General features: G+C 31.2%; 2 protein-coding genes across 2 annotated transcripts; both read left to right on the top strand.

Annotated features, from left to right (window-relative positions):
* Positions 1-282: 282 nt before the first annotated feature.
* LOC148619670 (neuroligin-4, X-linked-like) lies at positions 283-19,567 on the top strand. Its single transcript, XM_088579829.1, has 12 exons — positions 283-597; positions 3,099-3,254; positions 3,961-4,123; positions 5,047-5,232; positions 6,250-6,458; positions 6,781-6,943; positions 7,325-7,503; positions 8,278-8,404; positions 8,849-9,011; positions 9,915-10,099; positions 11,113-18,480; positions 18,952-19,567. The coding sequence occupies exons 1-11, from the start codon at positions 352-354 to the stop codon at positions 11,259-11,261; spliced, it is 1,926 nt and encodes a 641-aa protein (XP_088435955.1). The 5' UTR covers positions 283-351; the 3' UTR covers positions 11,262-18,480; positions 18,952-19,567.
* A 2,103-nt stretch (positions 19,568-21,670) lies between these two features.
* On the top strand, positions 21,671-24,638 carry LOC148619669 (uncharacterized). Its single transcript, XM_088579828.1, has 3 exons — positions 21,671-21,978; positions 23,139-23,189; positions 23,900-24,638. Exons 1-3 carry the CDS (start codon positions 21,835-21,837, stop codon positions 24,074-24,076), a joined length of 372 nt encoding a protein of 123 aa, XP_088435954.1. The 5' UTR covers positions 21,671-21,834; the 3' UTR covers positions 24,077-24,638.
* The last annotated feature ends 248 nt before the right edge of the window (positions 24,639-24,886 follow it).

The raw sequence follows: 24,886 nt of genomic DNA, 5'->3' as shown, positions 1-24,886 counted from the left end.
GGGCTCATGTTTTTGTTTTTGTTTTATTTTTATGTATATATGTACCGACTCTAAATAAATACTGACTGACTTATATTTACAATATGCGAAACGATTATTTAATGAACTGCAATTCTTTCCTGATTATTTCATATTTTTTCACTAAAAAACAAACACTTAAAAAAAACAATTTCATAGAGGGCTCGGAATCAATCGGACCACGCTTTCCTTCTAAGCGAATGACAGTTAGGGACGTTGTATGGTTGATCCGACCTGTCAAGAGTCACATTATTTTTACCTGTGTCACGTGATAATGACTTCCTGTTTTGGAATGTAAACTCAGGTGTATCAAAAGAAAAGGAAAACAGTGAAATGATTCGATATCGTGGGGCCAAACTGTCCCCGATATCTATCCTCATTTGCTGTTTTGTTGCTTTAACAAATTGTGTTGAAAAACGCCCAATCACAGTGAGCACAAGGCATGGTGCTGTGAAAGGCTTCAGCATACCGTCTCATTACTCAGCTTATCACAACAGGAGAATCAATGTTTTTCTTGGTATTCCATACGCCAAGCGATTAGAACAATATCGTGATTGGCGTAGAGAGTTTCGTTTTAATGTAAGTTAAAGAAAAATTACAAAAAATAAAATAAAATGGATAGATTTATATCTTTAAAAATGTTGCATGATGTATTCACAAAATTTACAACTAGAATAAGATCCAGTCAGGAATAGAACCCTAGACTCCAGTATTTATAATTGCATTCTTCTCGGCGAAGCTAATAGGAAAACTCATTAGCACAGCTAATTGTGTGCAGTTCTAAAAAATATGCTACCACCATTTTTGAATAAAATGATTATTATATGTATACAATTTCAGAGAGTTAAATTTGTGATGTCATCACTTACATGTGATTTGGTTTTGGTTAGCAAAAAATCCATTGAGTGGCATGATGGATCAATTTTAAACCATCGTCTGTTAAGATAATTTAAAAATTCTTTTGGTTCCCTACACTGCCAATAAATCTCTTTTTCCATGAAAAAAATATTCAGTAATTAAACTATATTAGCATAAAATTGTAATAATTATTTCATTTGAAAATAGAGGTTTACGTATAATTACCATTACTAATTCACTATTCACACAAAAGAGTTATAAATTCACATATAAATTATGAATTATTTTATCAAATGAAACATTTCACAGACCCAAAATTGGATATGAATTAACGTTACTAAGTTATAAAATTTTAACAATTGTGATTCTAATCATGCAATTATCAATTGTTTATTTAGTTATTTTCCAACCAATATGACACTTAATGATATGCAAATTAGTGAATATGACATCACTAATGAGATTGGTGAAATCTCCAATATTTCAGCAGTTGCAGGAACATTACCAAATGTGTACATTTGTAACTTGTACCAAAGTTCTCTGTACCCAAATAACATTTTCGCTTAATCCTGTATTTCATAACGAAACCTAAAAATGAACATTGGTCTAGATGTTTGAAAGAATATTTTTTATAAAAACTTAAAGAGGTCCCTGAACCATAAAATAAGTAAATGGTTTCCTTATTTGTCAAATGGGACTCATTTTTTTTCAAAAAGTACTAAAAGTGTAACTTGAAGTTGTCATCGGAATGCTTGATTCTGATACATGTAAGTGTTTGTAAGAATCAGGCAAAATGGGAAAAAACAGAAACATGCATATCAAGAACCTACCGATCTGACAATAAAATGTCACTGACGGATGCTTTCTCTATTTGAAAAGACCATTATTGGATCTCTGTATCATCGAATTTGCTCAGAATTTTTTCAATGGAATGTTAGAAAATGAGGTTTTGACAGAGTTATCTGTCCTTCATATGTTCATTTTCAGTGCATTTTAATGAAATTGTAACTCAGTGGTTCAGCATGATATAGAAAATCTTGATTCTGATGGTACAAATTATGTCAAATTACACTATCAAAATTATGGGTTTTTTCATACCATGTTTCACCTACTGCCTGATTCTTACAGGGACTGAACTTAATCTTTTAATCCTGTCCAATTCTTGTGAATTTATACTATGTGTTTCCCATTAAAGTCTATTTTATAGCATTTATGTATTGTTTATAAAAGTGTTATGAATAAAAAAGAAGTGATCATCTTTGACCATGTGTATGTACCATGTGTTAGCAGTAGTAGGAAATTTGCAATACTTACTATGTTACTGAATAAAGTGTTGACAAATGCTGTGGCTAATGTCCACTGTATTTTAAAAGGCCATCCTCAAAATTTAATTCGCCACATTCAAGATCATCTGCATTTGGCTACACGGCTACTTTCTACTGCTAACACAGGTACCTGAACCAAACATTTTTTCCTGTACCAACATTGGATAAGTATAATGCTATGTATATTATTAATTATGTTTTCTGAATTCGAACTAAATCTTCTATTACATGTATCTCATCATTGGCACATATTTTGACAATATTATGTTTCAAAAATGACAGTATTAAATCAAAATTAGATTTTAGGTATATGTTTTTGAGTAACATATTTTACCTTTTGAAAAAAGAAAAAAATTGGGATATATTTTATATCTTACTTGAAAGAAAAAACCTCATTTTAAAGATAAAATGTCAGTTTGGGAGCTAATTTACCGATTATGACGCGATAGCATGCAAATGCTATTTAATCACCAGTTGTATATTCACACCTCAATGGAAGAAGGTTTAGCGCACTGTAAAACCTAGATTTAAGCCACCATTTCGTTTTGAAGTGGCTGTACTAAGTCAGAACCATTGCGGTACCAGCTGCTTGGTGGTATAGTATCTATTTTGGACTTGAATTGATAATGGATTGCATTATTGTTTGGTAATTTTGTTGTTTCCCTTATTTATTAAAAATTTATGAAATAAATAATAATGAAAATTTAGATGATAATGTGCTTTAGGTATGGAGAAAGTTTGTACACATTTTTTACCATGTATGTACCTTAGGTGTATTTTTATATGTCAATTATATATTATACACATTGTTATGTATATTTAGTCCTATCACACACCTAGAATATACATGCATTATTTATTGGATGCAAAACTTCATATCTACATTTATTTCAACAGCGGCCACAACCTCCAAGTTGGACAGGTGTATGGGATGCCACATATTACAGACCAGCTTGTCCGCAACACATTTGGAATATAAGAGAAACTCTACCTAACTTTTCCAAGAGTAATGTCAGTGAAGACTGTCTTTATATGAATATATTTACACCTAATGTAAGTACTGTATTTAGTTGCTTCATTGTCTTCATGTGATAAATGTTTTAAATACTTGTATGTGTTTACATGGTTGCTTACTAGAAATTGATTTATATATTATTCAGACCATTGGATTCTCTCTCTTGCATTTTTATATTTTTGTCTGCACCAACATGCACAGAATGTTGTATAATTGAGTTTTATTCTAAGATTTTAATACATGTGAATTGCCATTTTAGTGAATGTTATTCCACATGTATACCTTCGTAGATTAACTAAAATAAGAAACAAAAATTTCTAACTGTATATTTTGATAAGTTTAATAAAAAAGATCAGTGTATTATGTACATCACACAAAGATTGAATGAGTGAAATTAATATAGACTCTGACGTTGCAGATAATTGTCATTATATGATCAGATACTTGAGGAGTTTCTAAGTAACAGTTTAAATGCTTCTAATACATTTAGGCCTCTTTAAGTTGTCATTGTTGAAAATTGTCATTATTTGAATATTGAGTTGACAAGTTTCTAAGTAACAGATGAAATGCTTCAAATACATGTACATGGAGGCCTCTTTATGTTGTCATTGTTAATAATTGTTATTATTTGAATATAGAGTTGATGAGCCTCTAAGAACATTTTTGTAAGTGTCAGATGAAATGCTTCAAATACATAGAGGCCTCTTAAGTTTCCATTGTTAATAATTGTTAATATTTGAACAGAGAGTTGATGAGTTTCCAAGTAACAGTCCTAACCTATACCCAGTAATAGTCTATATACATGGAGGAGGATTTGTAGTGGGAGCTTCACAGCAGTACCCTGGAGTGTTCCTTGCAGAGAGAAATGTTGTAGTGGTTACATTTAACTATAGACTCGGTCCATTAGGTTTGTTTTACAACTATATATTAGATGTATTCTATTATTTTTTTATTACATACTTCATATAAAATTCTATGCTTTTTTAATTGGTTTGTATAGATGAACAATTCTGGTATATATCACCCTTTCTTCATGAAAACCACCCTTCTGTCATGAATACCACCTGCTCCAACCTCATTTTTTTTATCCTTTCCTTTCTGTTCTCTGCTTATTTATGCTTTTTTTTAACACAAAATTTTTTTGAAAATGTATTTTGCAAATGTAAATAAGGAACAGATCTGTAGTTAAAGATGCAAAGGGGACACAACAAATTGTGTCAAGAGGAATGGGATCGTTCAGGTTCTATTAAAGGATGAATTTGTCTTGGGCAATATTTTTCCTTTGTGTGATCATCTAGTATACCAGACCCTAAACTTCAGGCAGTATGTGTACAGCTACTATTATTCAAAGAGTAAATGTTTGTTATCCTGAATTTGTCAAAGTATTGATATAGTATTTATAAATTCTCAACAAAATGAAAATTTCTGTCCCCAACAAAATAAAAGAATTCAAAAAGAATCACAGTTACATGTACCTGTTTTTACAGAGAATGTGACTGCAATTTTAACATTTTTTTCACACTTTTGAAACAAGAATAAGGGTTAAAGGTATTTTAGGAAGCTGACTGTATGCTTGTAGGTCATAATGATGTACATGCTTACAAGTGTATTGTTGCATTATATACTGTATAAAAATATTTTAGTGCTATACTAATTTTTTGCTATTTTCATGTTTAACAGATAAGTTTAGAAAATTAATTTGTAACACCATGAACCACTTAATATTTAAAAATCTTGAAAATTAATACCCACCACTATGTTCTCATGACAGAATCTGTGATTTAACAACCATGAAAATTACAATAATACAATATTTTGTCTTCTTTTCAGGTTTCCTAAGTACAAATTCCAGAGATTCTTGGGGAAATTATGGAATGTGGGACCAGGTCAGACTGTTAGAATTTGTACGAGATAATATAGAATTTTTTAGAGGGAATCCTCAGTTAGTAACACTTGCAGGACAAAGTACTGGTGCTGCATGTGTGGGTCTGCATCTGTTGTCACCTAGGTCAAACAGTAAGTAAAATTATACATGTATTATTATACTCCAAGAGTGGGTGGTATATTGGAATCACCTTTTCTGTCAATCGGTCCGTCCGTCTGAATTATGTCACAATTATCTTGGCTCTCAATGGACAGATTGGTTTCAGATTTTTTGTGTGGCTTCATATTGAGGTGGCTTACATTGTAAGCAATTTTGGGTGCTGTCTGATGTCAATTTCCTGTTCTGTGGGATTTTGCCATTTTTTATTTTATGGAATGATAGAAAAAAAGTATCAAAAAAATCTCTTTTTCAAATGGATGAATTGATTTCAAATTTGTGTAACTTCATAAGGATGTGGCATACATAATAAATGATTCTGGTACTAATGATACCAATTTCCTGTAGGTGTGGGGGTTTGCCTACCATGACAATGCATACAACTTCACCTTGCGTCAACTTGCTAGCGTCCTTACAGAATAGCGACTACAAGCACCTGTCTACATTTACAAAGGAATATAGCCTTTAAAAAATGACTTGCTGTGATCATCAGTTTACTACATATTTGTATACATTTGTATGAAAAGCCATTTGTTCCATAAACCCTTTAAATATTTCATAGTAATCATCACTGTCAGTTTTTCAAATTTATTGGAATTAATTCTCAATTATCAAAAGTTGAAATGCTAACAACATAACCTTTTTAAATATCAAAGTGCTAGCACAGGTTTTCAGGCTTAGTATTTTAAGCATGTACTCACCCATATTAATTTCAGATAAGCACTATGTTAGTTACAAGAAGCACTGCATGAATTAGTACTATATTACTAAGTGAAAACCACAATTTAATGTTACTAAATAATTACAGTACTTATACAGAGCTATCAATTTTTGACCAAAAGTTTTAAAGATTACAAGATAAAAATGATTAAAGGAATTTTCCCCAAATTTGGATTCAAATTGGATGTTTCTTGACAGGCATGATTAATACACTTTCCTTTTCCATATCCTTCTATGTAGTATAACTATAAACATGTTTTTCCTCTTTCCAGGATTATTTGTGAGGGCAATCATGCAGAGTGGCTCAGACAGAAGTGAATGGGCAATTATAAAATCCAATGAGGATGCTAAGTCCTATGCTATAGATTTGGCAATGGAGGTTGGATGTCCTACTGGAGATATGGCAAGACTTGTTAACTGTTTACAGGTCTCAAGGATTGCTGATGAAATAGTCAATGCCTCTTCATTAGTCAGATTAAAGGTAAGGGTGTTATTGTTTGTTTGTATGTGCTCAACCTACAACTGCTGACCAGAAGCCATTGGTACCAATGAAAAAAAACATAGCTTTCATTGGCAAACAGATTCCTTAAATGATACCAGATGCTAACATTAGTTAATGGATGTCTGTAAGTCCCTATTTAAGATCTCACAGGTATTATTTCCATGAATACTAGAAATTCTTTTTTAATAGAAAATTGTCAATGACATCAAAAGAATATGTTTTATATATTTTTAAAAATGTTGTTGTTAGCTTGGAACTTTTAATGCATGATGAAATAACTTACTTTATAAATTTGTTTTAGCCTGCCTCAGTGGGAAATCCTTGGGGCCCTGTGGTTGACATTGGTCAAGGTGCAATGTGGGCTTTTCTACCAGAGTCACCAAAGTCCATGAGAGAACAGTTTAGGTTCAAATTGATTGAAGTTATGGCAGGAATCAATAAAGATGATGGGTCATATTTTATTCGTATGTATTAAGTATGCATGTATTATCATCTGAGGGGTAAATTTTCCATGGACGTATTGTTACACTAGTAACTGCTACGGACCATGTTTTTCCTTGTTTTTTTTTGTTAGAAAAAAAGCTAGTGGTGTTTTTTTTTGTTAGAAAAAAAAGTAGAGGTGTTTTTTTTGTTAGAAAAAATAGTAGAGGCTGTAAGAAGCCTAATGATATCATGAGTTTTCAACCAAATCTTTTTTTCATTTTTTAACATGCATTTACTAACGGGCAACCTAGGTTTCAATTTTGACAAGTATAATTTTTCATCAACTTGCACCATAGGATAAGGCTCTTGAAATGTTAATGTCACCATGCTACTCAAATTTTATTTATGATATGATTTTTCAGCTAATTTGAGAGATTTAGAAGATGGAATAGACAATACAAAATTCAGTAACATTATCAATGAGTTCCTGACAGACAGAAAGGTAGAAGATCTATTCAACACCAAAGATGCTTTAGAGTTTGAGTATACATGGTGGCCACAACCATGGAATAAGTCTATGATTAGACAGATGTTGATGGATGTAAGGATAAATATATTATCTACTGATCTGACATGTGATAAACATATATTGACAGTTTTTTTAGGTCAAGACAGAAGTAAATACATAATCACTGTGATTGCAGATAGATGTGATACTAATGAAACATTTATGAAAATGAAAAGTTTTCTGCAAGTTGTGAATAAAAATTTACAATGAGCTTTTAATATAAATATTTAGCAAGTAAAGAGTAATTAATGTTAATTCAAAAACCATACAAATAGTATAAATATCTAGTAAGTGGATGGAAATCAGACAAATTTTCATTACTCCTCTTTAAAGGTTCTATTTTTGTATAGTCCATGCAACAGCTTTGCATTGATACATTGTATGTTATTTTTGTTGAGTCTGTCTGTCTGTCTGTAAAATTGGTTTTTATTCAATAAATTGAGATTTGCTTTACCTGCCTTTTAAAGGTGTATCAATTATAGACGGTAACAGTTTGCTGGACATTTGTTGAGTTAAAGTGATTTGTATATTAGACAAAGAACTGAGGGAAATTGTGAGGCTCAGTCAAAAATTTTCACTGTTTAAAGCAGAGCTGTATTTGTTCAGCAAAAGTTTTGTTGAATAAGTGCACTACTAATTTTTGCTTTTATGGAACAGCAATGTTTACCAACAAAACAATTCTTTTTATTTTGATGGGATCCGACATCTATTTTCAATGCACTTATTCTATTGAGAAGCCTAACAAGCTATAGTACTATTGACTTTGCTGGATTACTTGAGGACTGATCTATATTTATTATTTTGTAGATGATGACAGACTATATGTTTGGTACTGGAATGGATGAAGTGGTCAAGGGTCATGCTGCATATAATAAAACCTATGTTTACAACTTCAATTACTACTCATGGAATAACTATCTACCACCTTGGAGAGGTATACATGTTCTGAAATATTTAATAATAAAAACTAATGTTGATAATTTGGATTATCCTTATGGTGTATCTATCTGCACCAATGAATTGATTTGTTCACTGAGTTATAGTTTTCCTTTCTTCTGTAACTAACCTAGATGTGATATTTTAGGATCAACTCTTCGGATGTTTCTAGAAATGCAGACGATGCTTACCCAACCAATGCACCTGGTCCATGCTCCCAGTTTTTAGTGGAGTTCGTGTTGCTCATTTACTTTTTGTTTCTATGTGCTTGTCATTTTGGTTTTTTCATGTTATTTTTTAAGTGTGCCTATTTTGTTTGTCTAGTTTATTGTGAATTTGTCATTATAATATGGTTAGATATTAACATAGGAGGGGATATCATGTACAATTATTTTTGCCCTTGTTTTAGATTTAAGTAACTTACCCATATGTTTACATACAGGTATAGCCCATGGCCAGGAGTTGCAATATACATTTGGATTTCCATACATCAACCAGACCTATATTGACCTATTTGAGGTTCGTCCTCGGCAGCAATATGATTACCAGGATCGGAATGTCAGTGAATATATGATAAGCATGCTGACTAACTTTACTGCCTCTGGGTATGTATGTGGAAATGTGTTGGGAGTGCTAGTCCATCATAAAAGTGTAGTTTTAATGAACACCATAAAGAGTAGAGTTAAAGCATTTAATAAGTCATGTACCATGAATATGATAGTATACATGGTGCTGCTAAAAGACAGTGAATCCTGTCTAAACTGAACCATGAATAAATAAAAAAAAGTGTCTTAACCAGATACTTTTTATGAGTCCTTTTATATCAGTCCAAATGTATTTTGAACCTTGGAAAACCAAACACCTGTCTAAACCAAACAAATTTTACAGTTCAGTAGGGGTTTGGTTTAGACAGGTTTCACTGTACTGTGTGCTGGTTACATGTTCTAACAAGCACCCAATAGTGCTTAGAGATCATGGAAGTTTTTGCTGATCACATGACCTGAACTGGACAACTTAGCATGTTTTTATCTTAATTGCCCTATAGTATGATGCAACTTCAATATAAGAATTGAAAATATTTTGCTTGCATTCAAGATTGCAGGTTTACATTTTACTTTGATTAATCAAATTAATAGGAAATGTACTAACATATCCGTTAGTTTCACAGAACATAAAAATAATCATACCTTAAAATCTTAAATGTTTTTGAGGCTTGACTGGCTGAACATATTAATTATTTTATATTAGTTATGAAGAGCAAACAATTCATTAAGAATTTGATATTCATTTTGATAAGATAAACATCTGGTTTCAGAAATATCTCAATTTTTTAATGAGATTTCCTTCACATCCCTAATCAATCAAATCGCTGATTTCTAGCTTCCAGATGGGTCAATACTTTACTTGAAAAAGATTACTATTAAACTTAAAATTGTACTTAATGATCATAATATTCTTCATGTTGTTTTTTTTTTTAATGTAATAAATGAGAATTTTCATATTTACAGGAATCCTACACCGAAGACCTATGACACGGCCATACACTTCAGAAATGTAACGTGGTTACAGTATAATCTCTTTAATCATAGTTACTTAGAGATTGGCAATAAATCTGTGAACAGGATTAATTATAGACAGAATTTCTATGGCTTCTGGAGACAATATTTCCCACAACTCTTTAATAGGCCCAGTTGTAAGTGTATAGACTGTAAAAAACTATTTAATGGAAAAAGTTTGAATTCATCACAAATGAAACATCAACATGTTTTAATTAAATTTCCAAAGGTTAAGGGATACAACTTCCTGGTTTCAATTTGTTTCTTTGATTTTGAAATTTTAAATGTAGTTAAAACCTTCTTTCCATATTATTGTAAATCATGTATTTATAAGTTGTTCCTGATGTAATACTTGGTCATTGTTACTTGCAAAAAAGTAGGTGAGTTTTTTTATTTTCTGACCTTTTAATGGGCATAAAATGGTCCCTCATTTATCTACATTTAGTATTTGTAATAACACAGAAATTCTTTGAGAAATTTTACTAATGTTTTGTTTTGAATGTTAGCCTTTACAGATGTTTGACATTATCATTATATTATTTTCTTAAATTATAATGTCAGAGTTATGGGACTTTAAACAAGGAAAATAGGAGTTACAAATATGCTATATGGTTCAGCACATGTTAAGTGTTAGTTTTTGTAAAAATCGGGCAAAATTTGAGAAAATAAGAAATATGTTTGTCAAAAACCCTCTAATCTGACGATATAGTTTCTTTCAGTGATACTTTCACTATTTCAATAGACCGTTATTTGATCTCTGCATCACTGGATTTGCTCATAAATTTTTCAATAGAATGTTAGAAAAATTAGGTTTTTGCCAGTGTTATCTGCCATTGAAATGTTCTTCTCAGTGCATTTCAATGAAATTAAAACTCAATTTATTGAAGTGATATGGACATTTTGTCTTTTTTCCTTGATTCTGCAGGTGCAAATAGTCGAATTAAACTTTCAAAATGGTGCTTTTTTCATATTTCACCCACTGCCTGATTGATTCGTACATAGACTGATACTTAAATGCAACATGAACCATTTTTTTATCCTTAGTTATTTGTTACAAAACCTATGTCTAAATGAAGAGTCAGTCTGACCAAAGTGTCATGATTTTCAACATTGCCATAATTTCAAATTAATTTTTTTCTCTTTTTTTCAGTTATTTCTGGTAAAGGATCAGAAGTAAAAGATGATACCAAAAACTATCAAATGGCTACCTACTCCTTAGCTGGTGTAGGAGCTTTACTTTGCATAATAGTTTTAGCTTTATGTATTGCTGTGTACAGAAGAAGACCTAAGGACTATTGAGGACAATGGTCTCTTTAATGTTTATGTCTGGTACAGTTTAAGTTGTGTTAACCAAACCTTTTGATGATTTCCTTTATTTTTGCTAGTATTAGGTTCACCTAGGATACCGATAGATCATATATATTCTCTTGCATGTGCAAATTGCATAAACTTATGACATTTCTTAAGTCCAAAACTGACTTAGTCAGACTTATGATACACGGGGGTATAAATAGTACCATGTATAAAAAGTAAAAAACAGGCTATTGTACCCACATTTAAAAAAGAACTGGAAATAAAATCATAGACTGAATGTAATACATTGTATTTCAAAATTAAGAAAATATATCAGCAAATAGTATTAAAGATGTGTAAAGAAACTGCTTTAAAATGTTAATAAGACCTGTTTGATTTAGACAGTTTAGTGCTTTGTTGAAGGTTTGGTTAAGTCAGATTTTACTGTATATGTATATTTATTGTTTTTATTGTTGACAGTTGGATGTGGATGTAAATACACAATGTATATTTATGTACATTTAAATTGACAAAGAATGAACTTTTTAAAAATGTTTGTTAAGAATTTCTGAAAGGTATTACATCAGTTAATATATATTGTTGTTTTTGTGGATTATAATCAGAAGCTATCTGTACTCAACATTTTGTATGTGTAATCAAGGCACAATTTAAATTGGCAATTTCATTACAAATTTAAATCTGAATTTTAATATTTTTGAATTAACAAAAAAAAATGTGATTCATAAAATATTTTATTTTTGTTAATAAGTATTATCATTATAATAGCCGGATTTTCTGGAGTTTATTTGAGGTTAGATAATTGAATAACAGAAAGACATTTGTAGCATATTTATTCACTTAACAGACAATTAAAACTATATTTACCTGTATCTATCCTAAACTTGTATGTTAAGTTTACAAATATATTGATATTTTGAAAAATGTTAAAAAAAACTTATTTATACTTGCATGGTCATCTTTTTTCATAGACAAATACTGATATAAAACAGTTGTTGAGAAAAAAGTATTTGAGTGATTTTGACAAATGTTGTATTGAAGGTCTGCATCCATGCTGTTTATTTATTCTGAATGATATAAAATGTCAGATTCAGTTTTCTACATATTTTTTCCATCTGTGAATATCACCTTGCCTGAAACTGAAATTTTTAGGGGTCTTCCTAAAAAGAATACATTTTTTTCCTTTTACTATCAAACAGGATGTACACAATCATTTCGTATGTGGACATTCCTTTCTAAACTTATGATCTAAACCAAATAGAACATATTTTTAGTCTTTTCAATAATCATTTCATTCTCTTGTGTAAGAATTGTAAATATAGCATTTAATTTACCTGTATATATTGTAAATAACAAAGCAAATTCTTTCAATTCTTATACTTTGTATATTTTTGTATCATACATGTAGATAAATTTAAGTGCTCTTATTTCTTGATATATTAAGTATAATTTTTTGTAAGAATCAGGCAAATAGGAAAAATCAGAAAAATGCATATCAAAAACTCACCGATCTGACAATTTGATTTCACTCGAGGATGCTTTCTCTATTTGAAATCTGCATCACTGGATTTGCTCAGAATTTTTTCTATAGAATGTTAGGAAAATGAGGTTTTTGACAGAGTTATCTGCCCTTGAAATGTTCATTTGTAATGAATTTCAGTAAAAAAATAACTCATTTTAAAAATGAAAATCTTGTCTTTTTTTCTTGATTCTGAATGTACAAATAGTCAAATTAAACTGATAAAATGATGGGTATGTTTACACCATGTTTCATCCATTGCCTCATTCTTACAAAGACTGACACTTAATATATTAGTAAAATATGATACTAATGTTATTAGTAAATGGAAATGTTTTATTGATGTTTATATGACCTGCATAATGTATGTGGGGATCATGGTAACCATCTGTTTGTCTGCTTGTCCTTCTATTAACAACTTTTTCGTTACAGTTTTTTTAAACTACTTTTCACAATAAATATTGTGACATAAACTTAATATATGTATGTCATATCATAGGGTTTAGTCCTGTTCAACAACCATTTTTATTTTGACTATATTGATAATTGTGGGGGGGGGGGTAGTGGGTAGCTTTAAGTGAGCTATGTTCACAGTTTATATATAGTCCAAGTCACCTCAGATTGTTTGCGTTTTTTTGCGTTTATTTTTGTAATTACTCGACGGTTCCTTTCAAAAACTTGCCATTTTATTCATGTCGTTCTGTACTATGATTCCCTTACAATTATTTTTCGTTCTTACCTCCGAGATTGAAAAAACTCAAAATTTATTTTTCCTACGAGAATTTTGCATTGAATGTATTGTTTATCCACCATCTTGTTTCTATGGATATTTTGAAATATTCCCTATTATCTCACAATTGAAGAGGTGAAATAACATGATTTCCCGCCATATTTCTGGTTCCCTGCTAATTTATAACTTTATGTGGTAAGACTCTTATTAAGTACCAGTTGTAACATTTTCATTCGGAACTTCTGGTTTTGTCTTTTACTAAAGGTAAAGAGCAGAAATATGGCGGGAAATCATGGTATTTCAGCTCTTCAATTGTGAGATAATAGGGAACATTTCAAAATATCCATAGAAACAAGATGGCGGATAAACAATACATTCAATGCAAAATTCTCGTAGGAAAAATAAATTTTGAATTTTTTCAATCTCGGAGGTAAGAACAAAAAATAATTGTAAGGGAATCGTAGTACAGAACGACATAAATAAAATGGCAAGTTTTTGAAAAGAACCGTCGAGTAATTACAAAAATAAACGCAAAAAACCGCAAACAATCTGAGGTGAATTGGACTATAGTGTCTGTATTTATTATAATCACCATTCCAGTAAAAATGATTAAATCTGAATAAAAATGTCTTTTTTGCTGTTGATTTTGACTATGAAAATGTTACACTAGTATCATGTTTTGGTAGTAGACCTTTTATCATGCAATATTTATACATTACAATTAAGGAGGTAGACCTAGGGTAAGGGACACAATTCCTAAAAATCATTGGAAAGTTTGTATTCAGCATTTTACATCAATATTATGTAAGCATCTAAGTAACTTGGATTGATTTTACTCCGATTCAAACAAAAGCTTGAGAGGCTTTGGTGAAATTGAATATGATACAAACATATCACTGATTTCAAGAGTTATATCCCTTATTGCAGGTCTACCTCCTTAATCAGTACTTTTCTCAGGTTCATGTAGATCTGTTGTAAAAATTATCTCATTTTTCATATTACATGTATATACATAGAGTACAAAATTTCTGGTTGTGTTAGCTGTATATTTCTTATTCTGATAAGGAGAAATATAATACTAGTTATAATATCTGTAATGACCTTCATATGTCCTATTGTTGTCCTCATCAAGGTCATCAATCTACACAGGCAAATTTTGTTCATATGAAATTAATGTGAAGCAAGGTTTGCATGAAATTCACCTGAATTTACATGATATTTACTTGATTTTGACTCACCATGAATTTCACAAGATATTCACATGAATTTCATGTGAATCTATCACAAATTTTATTTTCTCAATTTGGGTGAAAATTACTTCAAATTCATAAGAAAATCGTGTGAAATAATATTACTTGTGTATAATGTTGTGATAGATGATTTTTTTATATCATATATGCTTTTAAGAGTAAATTATACTGTCTTTAACAATTTTTTTTAAAGAATACACACATATCAAATTCTATCTGGTTCCATAAATTTTATTTATTATTCATTATTTTTGTTTTTACAGTTGTATCTTTTGAGTTACAATTTTGAATTTCATGGACTATGCCATATTGACTGTCACAAAGAGTCATAAACAATTCCAAGATATTTATGTTTAGACCCAGGTGATGTGCTCAGTGTCATTCCATTTAAAAAAAAAGCTTAAACATTTCACGTCAAACATAATCATATATTGTCATCACTTTTTAGATTTTGATACTTCTTCTGAACATGAAAATGCAATTGTATAGAGATGTTTTAACCATGTACAATGTATTATGTGTCATACTTGATATTTTTATATTTGCATGTTATGACTATTTTTGAACTCTTAACAGAATTTCCATCTTAAGAATAGACTTATACAGAGATGTTTTACTACCTTTAAAAAGTTTTCAAGTGGTCAATTTTAATAAAAAGAGTAATTGCAGGAATTGTAAATAAATTTTTGCATGTGATGGTTTTTAATGAAATTTACCCTTTTGTTATTACTCGTTATATGTTTTTGTTACAGTCTTATAGAGAATGAATTGTTTCTTAATAGCCAGACTCTATTAGGAACAGACAGAAGCTGAAAAAATAGTCAAAATGTAAAACTCTAACTTTGAAAGAAACTTTGAACTTCGAAGGTGTAATTTTACAATTTGTACCTTCAAAATTAAAAGTAGAACAAAATTTGTTAATAATGAGTAATAGTTTCATTGAAATGCACTGGGGCAGGTAACTCTGTCAACTTGCATAGTTTTGTAACATTCTTTTGCGAAATCTCTGATTTCAGTAGGTTTGTTGGGACATTTTGTGAATTAGTTATTTTTTAAAGTTAGACCACTTTAGTAGTATATTCTTAGGTTGGTCGTTTTTCAACAGAAAGGTTTAATACTGTATCAGTTACTTGTATTTGAGATTTGCCTGATTTTTACAACTTGCACTAAATGAAAACTGCTAAAGGTAAGTATAGCGGTTCTGATCCCCAACCACATACTCCTGCTTCCATTTTCAGACTGTCCAGCTGCCTTAAAATTAGTAAGTTTGGCTAAAATTTCTTAAAAATCTTGAAATTCAAAGGGAATTCCTAAAAAAGCCCTTATCCTCAAGTTTCATGTTACTCCAATGCTGTCTTAGGAATTTTGAAAATTAACCTTGCAGTCATGAGGTGTGTTCTTCTGACTAATGTTAGCCCTAAAATTAGCCCTTTTTTTGCAAAAAGGTGCTGGACAGCATGTCTTTAAAGTTGTAGGTTGTTTCATTAGTGCAATCTTGTTATATTTGAAATATTGATGTATACAATATGCCAAATTTTATTTTTCAGGGCTGTTTAAATGATCAAAGATAAGTTATTCCATGAAATAGAATGGAAAATACTTCAGAAACTCAAATTTGTTTTTTTTGTTTATAATCTGAAAACTCATTAAATAGGATGGAGTTATATTCCATCTAGATTTTAATTCCGCCAAAGTTTTTTGTCAAACTTATGTTTACAGGGTCAGACAACTTTAACAAAGATTTTGTTGGAACCTATGATCATTTAAACAGATCTAAACATATATTACTGCATTTAATGATTTGTAATTGAGCAATTACATGTATGTACATTCCAACTGAAACATATTTTAATTTAGTATTGATAATTTTGTAATAAGGAGATATTGTTTTGTTTAATTATTTCCATCATTTAATTGTTTTGTAAATTCTTTGAAGTATTGATCATTGTGTATATTAGATTTCTTTTTTTTATAAACATTCCTTACATTTATGGCACAAGGTGCAAATGTCATTGATTATCTCAAATCAAATAAAGTTTTCTACAAATATAGAATTGCCATTGTTACATTTTTTCTTTTGAGTGCTCTGCTCTCTCTGTAAATTTGTAAATTGATAGTGCTGACATGCAGCCAACCCATTAAGATAGTGTTGAAATGGAAGTATAACATAGTGCCGTCAATGTATTATAATTAAATTTCAGTTAAGATAGCAAACTGCTGAAAATTATAGCACTTAAAAGAATGGTACTTTATTTGCCTGGAGAGAACAGATTGAAATTTACAACTGGAAAGATTTTTTTACTCTTTTAACATCAATTTTCATATAATATAGGATTTTTCATGGTAAAGAAAAAAAAATGAACCCAATCATGTATCAAAATTTATGAAATAATTACGAACATTAAGCATGGATGTCCATTAAGCATGGATGTCCGTCTATCTCTAATTAGTTTATTGAATCAATTAAATCATGGACGTAACAAAATTAGTAATATTTTGTAAAATACAATTAGCCTGTGTAGGTTTGAATGGAAATGCTATTTATGTTATATATAAGGAAATCCCTTCAGTTTTGTGTTTCTATATTGAATGTGATGAAATGTGACAAATATCATTAAGAAAATGAATGCCTTTGTGGAGAGTCTTTTCCAATTTAATTCTTTAATTATATACACTTTATTATGTAAAGCAATCCTACTATAAGATTTATTTTCATGGTATAAATTTCGATAAGAATCTGGCAGGTATGCATTTATAGAATATACACTCCCATTCAACCAGTGGTATTGTATTAGAATCACCTAAGGCACGTCCGTCCAAATGTTCATTTATCTAAATATTCATTGTATGGATTAGTTTCAAATTTAGTATGTGGCTTTATATAGACATACATTATAAACAGTTTTGGTTACCGTCTGATATTAATTAATTTTTTTGTGGGACTTTCCCATTTCCAATATGGAATGATCAAGAAAATATTTTTCACAAAAATCTTAGCTCACACTGGACGGATTTATTTCAAATTTGGTATGTGTCTTTATATAGAAGGCACATATATTGTAAGTGATTTTGGTTGCCATCCGATATCCATTTCCTGTTCGTGGGATCAATCTCCCCCATAGTAAAATACAAAAGTACCAATCATATTTATTGCAAATTTCCATATGCTGTACACGTGTTTCAAGGAGTAACCTCCTCATCAGCAGCATTATAATCAAATGCATAGAAAGATCTGAATCCAAAAAGTAGTACGTTTTGCATTCAAAACCAACACTTTCGAAACAGGAAGCCAAGTGACGTATTGACATTTTATGTGTACAGCCGATACAAATCTTAACATTTTACATGAATGTCTTATACTTGATATGTCCTCTATGTATGTGTCAGTTAACTTAAGGCAAGCGTATGTTAGGTACACGTCAATCTTCGAGACAGTTAACGAAAATACCACCCCGTTGACCTTTGAAGATGTTGAATAGAACGCATTTTTTAAATCCTTTACCGACAAGTGTCCTTAATAGTCAATTATAGTGAAATTAAGTGTTCTATGTTTGCAAACGATTTCAAAATACTCAAGTGAGCTAGCTATAACTATATACGAACTTGTCTTGTACAGAAGGCTGTAGTTCAATAGATAAAGAATAAAAACTATTGTTTTTTTTTATGCAGAAACAAACTTAGTTAATATTCTCTTGGAAAGGCATTTAGGTTACAGACCACCAATTCAACCAATGAGCATTTGGAACGTACGCAAAAATAGTCCTACGCAGAAATTACCCCTGTTCCTCATAGTGCTGTGAAAAAAGTTCTCATCTTATTTAAAAAATTTAAACAGTTTCTGAAAGGAAAAACATTTCTGTACATTTTATAGGTGCATTTTGCTTCTTGTGATGTGAAGCCTAATCTCCATAATGATTTTTAAATATACCCCTATCTTGTGAAAACACTGGGATTTCCCATGCTATTTATAGACCCTTCACTTCCGGTGACCAGTACTGCACTGCAAGTCTGCTAACCCCACATGCCATTCTGAGGATTGTGAGCTGACATATGTAGAATCATGCTGATATATAGTCCTCTGCAGGTTAAAGTTAAGGTAAAGTCCAGAGAAGCCATTAAATATTGTGAAATTAGCATAGAAGCCTATGGAAAGTGGAATTAGTGGTTTTTAGCCTTTAGCAGGACAAATAAACGGAGTAGTCTTTTGTTAATCCCTAATGCATTTACTCTAATCTGTATACATTTTGATAATGGATCTCATAATTCCCGATAATGCGGTTTTCCTTTTATTTACGTTTTCGTGGAATCTCGACTAAGTTAAACAAAAATATATCGTAGAACCGAGACTAGGTTTGAGAGGTATTTTTTTCCACTTCCTATGAGGTGTACTATATTGCTATAACAATCATATCCGTATTATACACTTAATCAAAAGATAAGTAAAGCATCTAGCCAAATGTTCATTTTCCTTGATTTTATTTATTGTAAAATTATTTCTACTAGGGAGTGATGAAGGAGTCTTACGAATATTGTATTAATTACATTGTTCTTTAACAAGGTCACTTATCAGGATTTCTCAATATGTGATATGTAAAAATATGATTTGTTAAGCTGTAAACCTTATGATGCTTTATGACTGAACTATTAAAATTTTGTTAGAAGCAAAGATAAGGCTGCTCTCCATCATTTATTGCCCAACATATTGAAGGACACCCTAAACCGAGTAGGTCTGTCGAGGAAATATACTTCTTAAACCTGGAAGGGTTTCTGTTACTGTTAAAAAAAACAAAACAAATGTTCCTATTGAAACTTATTGTATGTCAATTGAGTATATACTGAACATAGATGGATGATTTCAATACTTATTTAAATGATTAAATCAGTCGGTAATACGACATTGAGAAAACACTCCGCTAGTAATTAATTTTAGTGAGTGTTAAATTTCGCGTTTTTTCCCCAAAATTGAGCTGTTATTATTTTAGGCCGCCAGAGGTTTCAGAGGTTTGATGATTGAAAGTACTTGTAAGATATAAACAAAAAAAAATCAGAGGGCTTTAATTTTTGCGACTCTCTAGTTATGACCTCGCAAAAGTGCTAAGTTCGGAATCAGAGAAAAATTTCAACAATGTGGTATATGTTTTAGAATTACTTTAACATTTTAGCGTCAATCTGATTCAAATTAGAATTTCTAATTACGCTTCACTCGATAATCCGTTACGTAGTTAAAGATTCCTTTCAATGAAGGTAACGTAATCAAAGATATTATTACATATTACATGTACATGTTTCCTTACAGGATTATGCGAAAAAGGCTACGTATAAAGTAAAAAAGCGATAGGAATTACTGAGACTGGCACTTAACTCACTTCGTTCCTTCTGGTACTTAAGGTCTCAAGACATCTCTGCCATTTATCCATATATGTCATTGCCTTCTCCGAGGTGTAACCCTAAACTTTTAAATCTCCCACAGATCGTATGAAATTATAGAAAAGCAATATGTACATATAGTATTAACCGAACTGACAAATAAATCTATAATATATACACTTCATATTGCAACTTACGAGCAATCGAAGCACTGCATATGCCTGTGCATATTAGTCGATTATTACAGGGAACTCACTAGATAAAAAAAACAGAACAAGATATATGTGAAGAATGACCCTTTTGATAATTCCATAGACCATTATTGCATTTAAACGATGTCTCAATAATCCCTTTGAAAGGAATTTTGGTTCCCTTTCACCAACATACAAGGGTAATCGGGAATAATAAAGTTTATTAGCTGAATACCTTCCGAAATTGATCTCTGTTAAGGTCATTTATGAAGACAGTATATATGTAGATGATTGTGCTCAATTCAGCAAATAACTGATCTTCCACACCTCAAAGTACTATACGTTGTAGATTCACTAATGCAGCCCAAACACCTACTCCTAATACTATGGAAGTTGGATGTCCGTACCGCCATAGACACCAAATCAGAAAATAGCTTGCTAGCCATCCTCAAACATTGCTGTTAATTGAAGTTCCAAAACACTAAGTTTCAATGTAAAACTAGATGTATGGTTATATGTTCATTTATCATGAATATATACCAGTATTTATTTGGATATTATATCCATATTGTCTAGAATTGTCTAATGGATTTTATTTAATCTACACTAGTCTTCAGTCAGAATATTAGAACAAGATATCGTGTTTTACGATAAGTATTGCGATTAAGATTCTTTCATTTTTATATCACGAACAAACCATTTTTCCTCAAATATTCGATAACGTTAGTCAATGCCAATTGATAAAATTACCCTTTTCTCTTGAGCCACAGCCGTCATTTTCTTCTGGAAGGAAAGTAAAGAGGAGTCAGACTTTGACCCTTACGTTATTCTCTGACGTGTTCTTTTCTTTACAGGACACGACAAAAACCCAACAGACAGCACTGTCTATTATTTGGCTTCTTCAGTGGTTACTATATTTTCATTTTTATACTGCGCGGTCTAATTTCAATTTCAGAAAACCAATTATTCGTCAAGGAAATGAATGGAAAGTTAAGACTATGAGCACGATGTGAGGATTAAAAGGATATGCCTTTCTAATAGTACTAATACTGTGTTCTTTAAAAACCGACCTTATAAGATAAAAATAATATACCTTGGTCGTGTTTAAGTGTTATATTTATAATAGTGTGCATTTAAATACTGATACCAATAAATAATTGATTTAAAAGACTTTAAATTCTTGACCCATCTATCAAAATTCAACAGTTTTTCTATGTGCGGATCGATTTGAATAAACTTCACATAGCAACAGACGACTTTGTTACATTCTGGACTTTTTTGTTACTAAACTGCAGGGGGTACCTTAGTTCGACCTGACTTAGGTTACACATTCATTATTGATTTGTGTATTGGGTTTTAATTATGCTATACACAACCCTATTCTATTATTAATAAATCTATCCAGTTCTTAACAACAGGTTAATCTGTAATGTAACGACCATACTGCCAGGCTAGAATTCGCCAACGTTAGCATTTGGTTTTAGTGGGGAAATAGCTTGAGGACATGGCAACTGCACGTGGGAATGATACGTCTGATACTTCTAGTAGCGTCAATGTTCCTGCCGTAAGCGTAAAGAAAGCTGCCCCACACCCAGAGGAATGGACACTGCCACATGAGCATAGTATGGAAAAGCGGGAAAAATATGAGGTCAGTCGAAATGAATTACATACTTCATTGTAGAGCGTATTATTAATGTTTCAACAGACAAAACAATTGTAAATCTGCATTTTTGCCTATGTTTAATTTACGGATCCACTCAGAGTTTTTTTCCCAAAGTACAGACTTTAGAACAAGTTCAACTGAACTATACATGGAATGAAAGAGCCGACAGTTTAACAGGACTATTGATCTTAAAACAAAGGCGACGAACGAAAATCTTTAGCCAAGCAATAATTACGCGTTTTACTTATTTTAACGTGAATCTTATGTCGTTATCTTCTATTCTAAAAAAAATACTTATGACTATTCCAGTTGCACACCTGGACAGTTAGGTTTGTTTAGATTTTTATTATATGCCTAAAATTAAATTAAACAAGCAACTATTGTTTCGAATAGACACGTTGTTAATTATTTGACAATATTCTATAACGTGCCTATTGAGTCAAAACTAACATTGTGGTTATATGACCTACTGAGTGGTGCAACAATTATAACGCTTTTTTCATGTGTGGGACATTAGGAAAGTAATCCCATATAACGTTACTAGGTAAGATCAAACGTACATATTGTATTACTATTCAGACGTTCATTTTAGTACTTAGTCATATAATAGCTTAAATGATATATATTGATTTTTGAAGACATCTTATAAATAATAAAACAACATATTGCGTAAGATTGATTGCATCATAAAAACACATACATGTGTCATTTAAATCAGACAAAAATATAGTGAGGCAGTCTCAGACTGAACATTGCTCTCAATTATTTAAAAGATTGTTCTGTGATACACTGATATGCATTGTGATTTCTTTTTTTACGTGCATTATGATTTCTTTTTTTTTACGTTATAGCTAAAACTATCCACCATATATGACAAAACTGACATCTACCAGACATAGTTTAGACTTAGGAGTAAATTCTGTTTAAAAAGTATTTAATAAACCGAAATTGGGCTACATGTACTTATAATTTGCTTAACCTTTGGATGTTTAACATTGTTCACAAACAGGAACATGTATCTCCAGAGAATTTGTATCTTCTGCTGACGTAAGTCCATTTATCGTTACATGTACAACTACTAATTACATGTAAATAAATCATAATCATCCTATTTTAACAATGTAATTGTGACATTTTGTTTACAGAACTGGCGGATGGACTTACAGAACCAAATTGCTGGAGTTGCAGTATCTTTGGTAAGGCATGCTTCAGTAGAAGCTTCCTTTTCTGTACATGCAGTTAAATTGTACAAATAATACGTAATTGAGAACTGTTATAAAAAAAGACAATTATCGTAAAGTTCTGGATACTGGTAAGGCTGCTGGCTAAGCACTACGAAGTCTGGCATTGCTTTTGGTTCGAGACCGCGAGTTCAAACTTGACTCAAAAGAGCTCAGACGTTTGTTGCATTTGGAACATCGGGTTTCTCCCGCATGCAAAGTTCGCGATTGTGTGAACCCAAGACTGTAGAATACTATTATCTTTTTTAATATGACAAAATTTGATGGTGGAGCCCCTTGTGCTTATCTGATATTAGGTTTTCTGTTTGGTTACATTTTATGTTGTTTGTTATTTCAGTTTTCTTCTCATTGTGTCTTTTTATCTTCGCTGTTAAGGAGGTAGACCTAGGGTAAGGGACATAACTCTTGAAATCTGTGATGTATTTGTATCATATTAAATTTCACCAAAGCCTTTCAAGCACATTTTTGAAACCGAATGAAAGTAGTCCAAGTTACTTAAATGCTTACCTGAGATTGACGTAAAATGGTGAATACAAACGTTCCAATGATTTGTAAGAGTTGTGTGCCTTACCCTAGGTCTACCTCCTTAATATCTTGCCATAAATGATGTCTATTTGAACTTACTAACAATAGTACATTTTTGTAACCTTTTATTATTGTTGTAGTCGAAATCTCTCAGAGAGTATCCAAATGAAGATGCTGGAGACGAATTTGACTATTCCGACGAAATAATTCGGGCGAAATATGCAAAAGAAGCTAGACTATACGCAAGGAAGATGGGAGAAACACTTAACCTTGGTCTTGCAAGAGTTCCGGTTATGGCAAATAAAGACAAATACTAAATCGAGTCATATGAGGTCTCAAAGGTGCTAAAGTGTTGTATGAGCTATAGTAGTTTGGCAGACTCAATTTGTCAATATTCAAACTTGTGCATATTTAGACATTATTTACAAAACACAAAATATTTCAACAACAAAAATACAATTCTAAAATTTAAACTTTTTAATCGCACCTGTTCAGGTAAATGGATGCACATTTTCTTCTATCAATATTTTGGAACTAAAAATGTTGATGGTTATCATTGGTTTAATCATTTTGAAATGAATTTCTCTAGAAAATTGTCGGCATAATTATTGTGATGATTTTAGATAAAGAGAACACAATGCACGACTTGTTCTCTCAAGATGTACAATGTGTTGTTAAGATGGACACGATCTTGCACAATGTATTATTATAAGATTTTGTGTAACCAGCAAAAATGACATTTATAATAACACTATGCATTTTTATTTTGTGTGGTTCAGTTGTATACTGGTTTGTGTTATGAATGTATGAATTATTTATTTTTTTCACTCGTGTCTTTCATAAGTCGTAATCAGTATTAAATCAATATTTAAAAGTAAAGTTTTGTAGTTTTAATTTGGCGCTCTTCTTGTCCTCTTAGAGGCCAGTTTCTTGTGCTTGTGAATGGTCGCAGATTAAGATTTACCGATGTTCAAGTTGGTTGGGATTGCAGCATGTACTATATCATATTCCGTTGGTTATGAGAATAAAACTAACAAAAGCTCTGATTGCTTGTTTCTATAATTACATTTTCACGCTTACCCTACCAGTTCACCTGCCTCATGACTATGTGTTACTTTGATTTACGG

The sequence above is a fragment of the Perna viridis genome, chromosome 4 (genome assembly GCF_037379345.1).
Source record: "Perna viridis isolate PV_CMFRI_1.1 ecotype Kerala chromosome 4, ASM3737934v1, whole genome shotgun sequence".
NCBI classification, from domain to species: Eukaryota; Metazoa; Mollusca; class Bivalvia; order Mytilida; family Mytilidae; genus Perna; species Perna viridis.
Note: the sequence above shows the minus strand (reverse complement) of the source record. Positions and strands in the feature narration are given on the sequence as shown.

Bases quoted from the DNA above. Each gene is read 5' to 3' on its own strand.
- LOC148619670 (XM_088579829.1), top strand. From the start codon at position 352: ATGATTCGATATCGTGGGGCCAAACTGTCCCCGATATCTATCCTCATT. The intron at 598-3,098 runs GTAAGTTAAAGA...TTATTTCAACAG, and splicing joins GTAGAGAGTTTCGTTTTAAT to CGGCCACAACCTCCAAGTTG. The intron at 9,012-9,914 runs GTATGTATGTGG...TCATATTTACAG, and splicing joins ACTAACTTTACTGCCTCTGG to GAATCCTACACCGAAGACCT.
- LOC148619669 (XM_088579828.1), top strand. From the start codon at position 21,835: ATGGCAACTGCACGTGGGAATGATACGTCTGATACTTCTAGTAGCGTC. The intron at 21,979-23,138 runs GTCAGTCGAAAT...TTTTGTTTACAG, and splicing joins AAAAGCGGGAAAAATATGAG to AACTGGCGGATGGACTTACA. The intron at 23,190-23,899 runs GTAAGGCATGCT...TTATTGTTGTAG, and splicing joins CTGGAGTTGCAGTATCTTTG to TCGAAATCTCTCAGAGAGTA.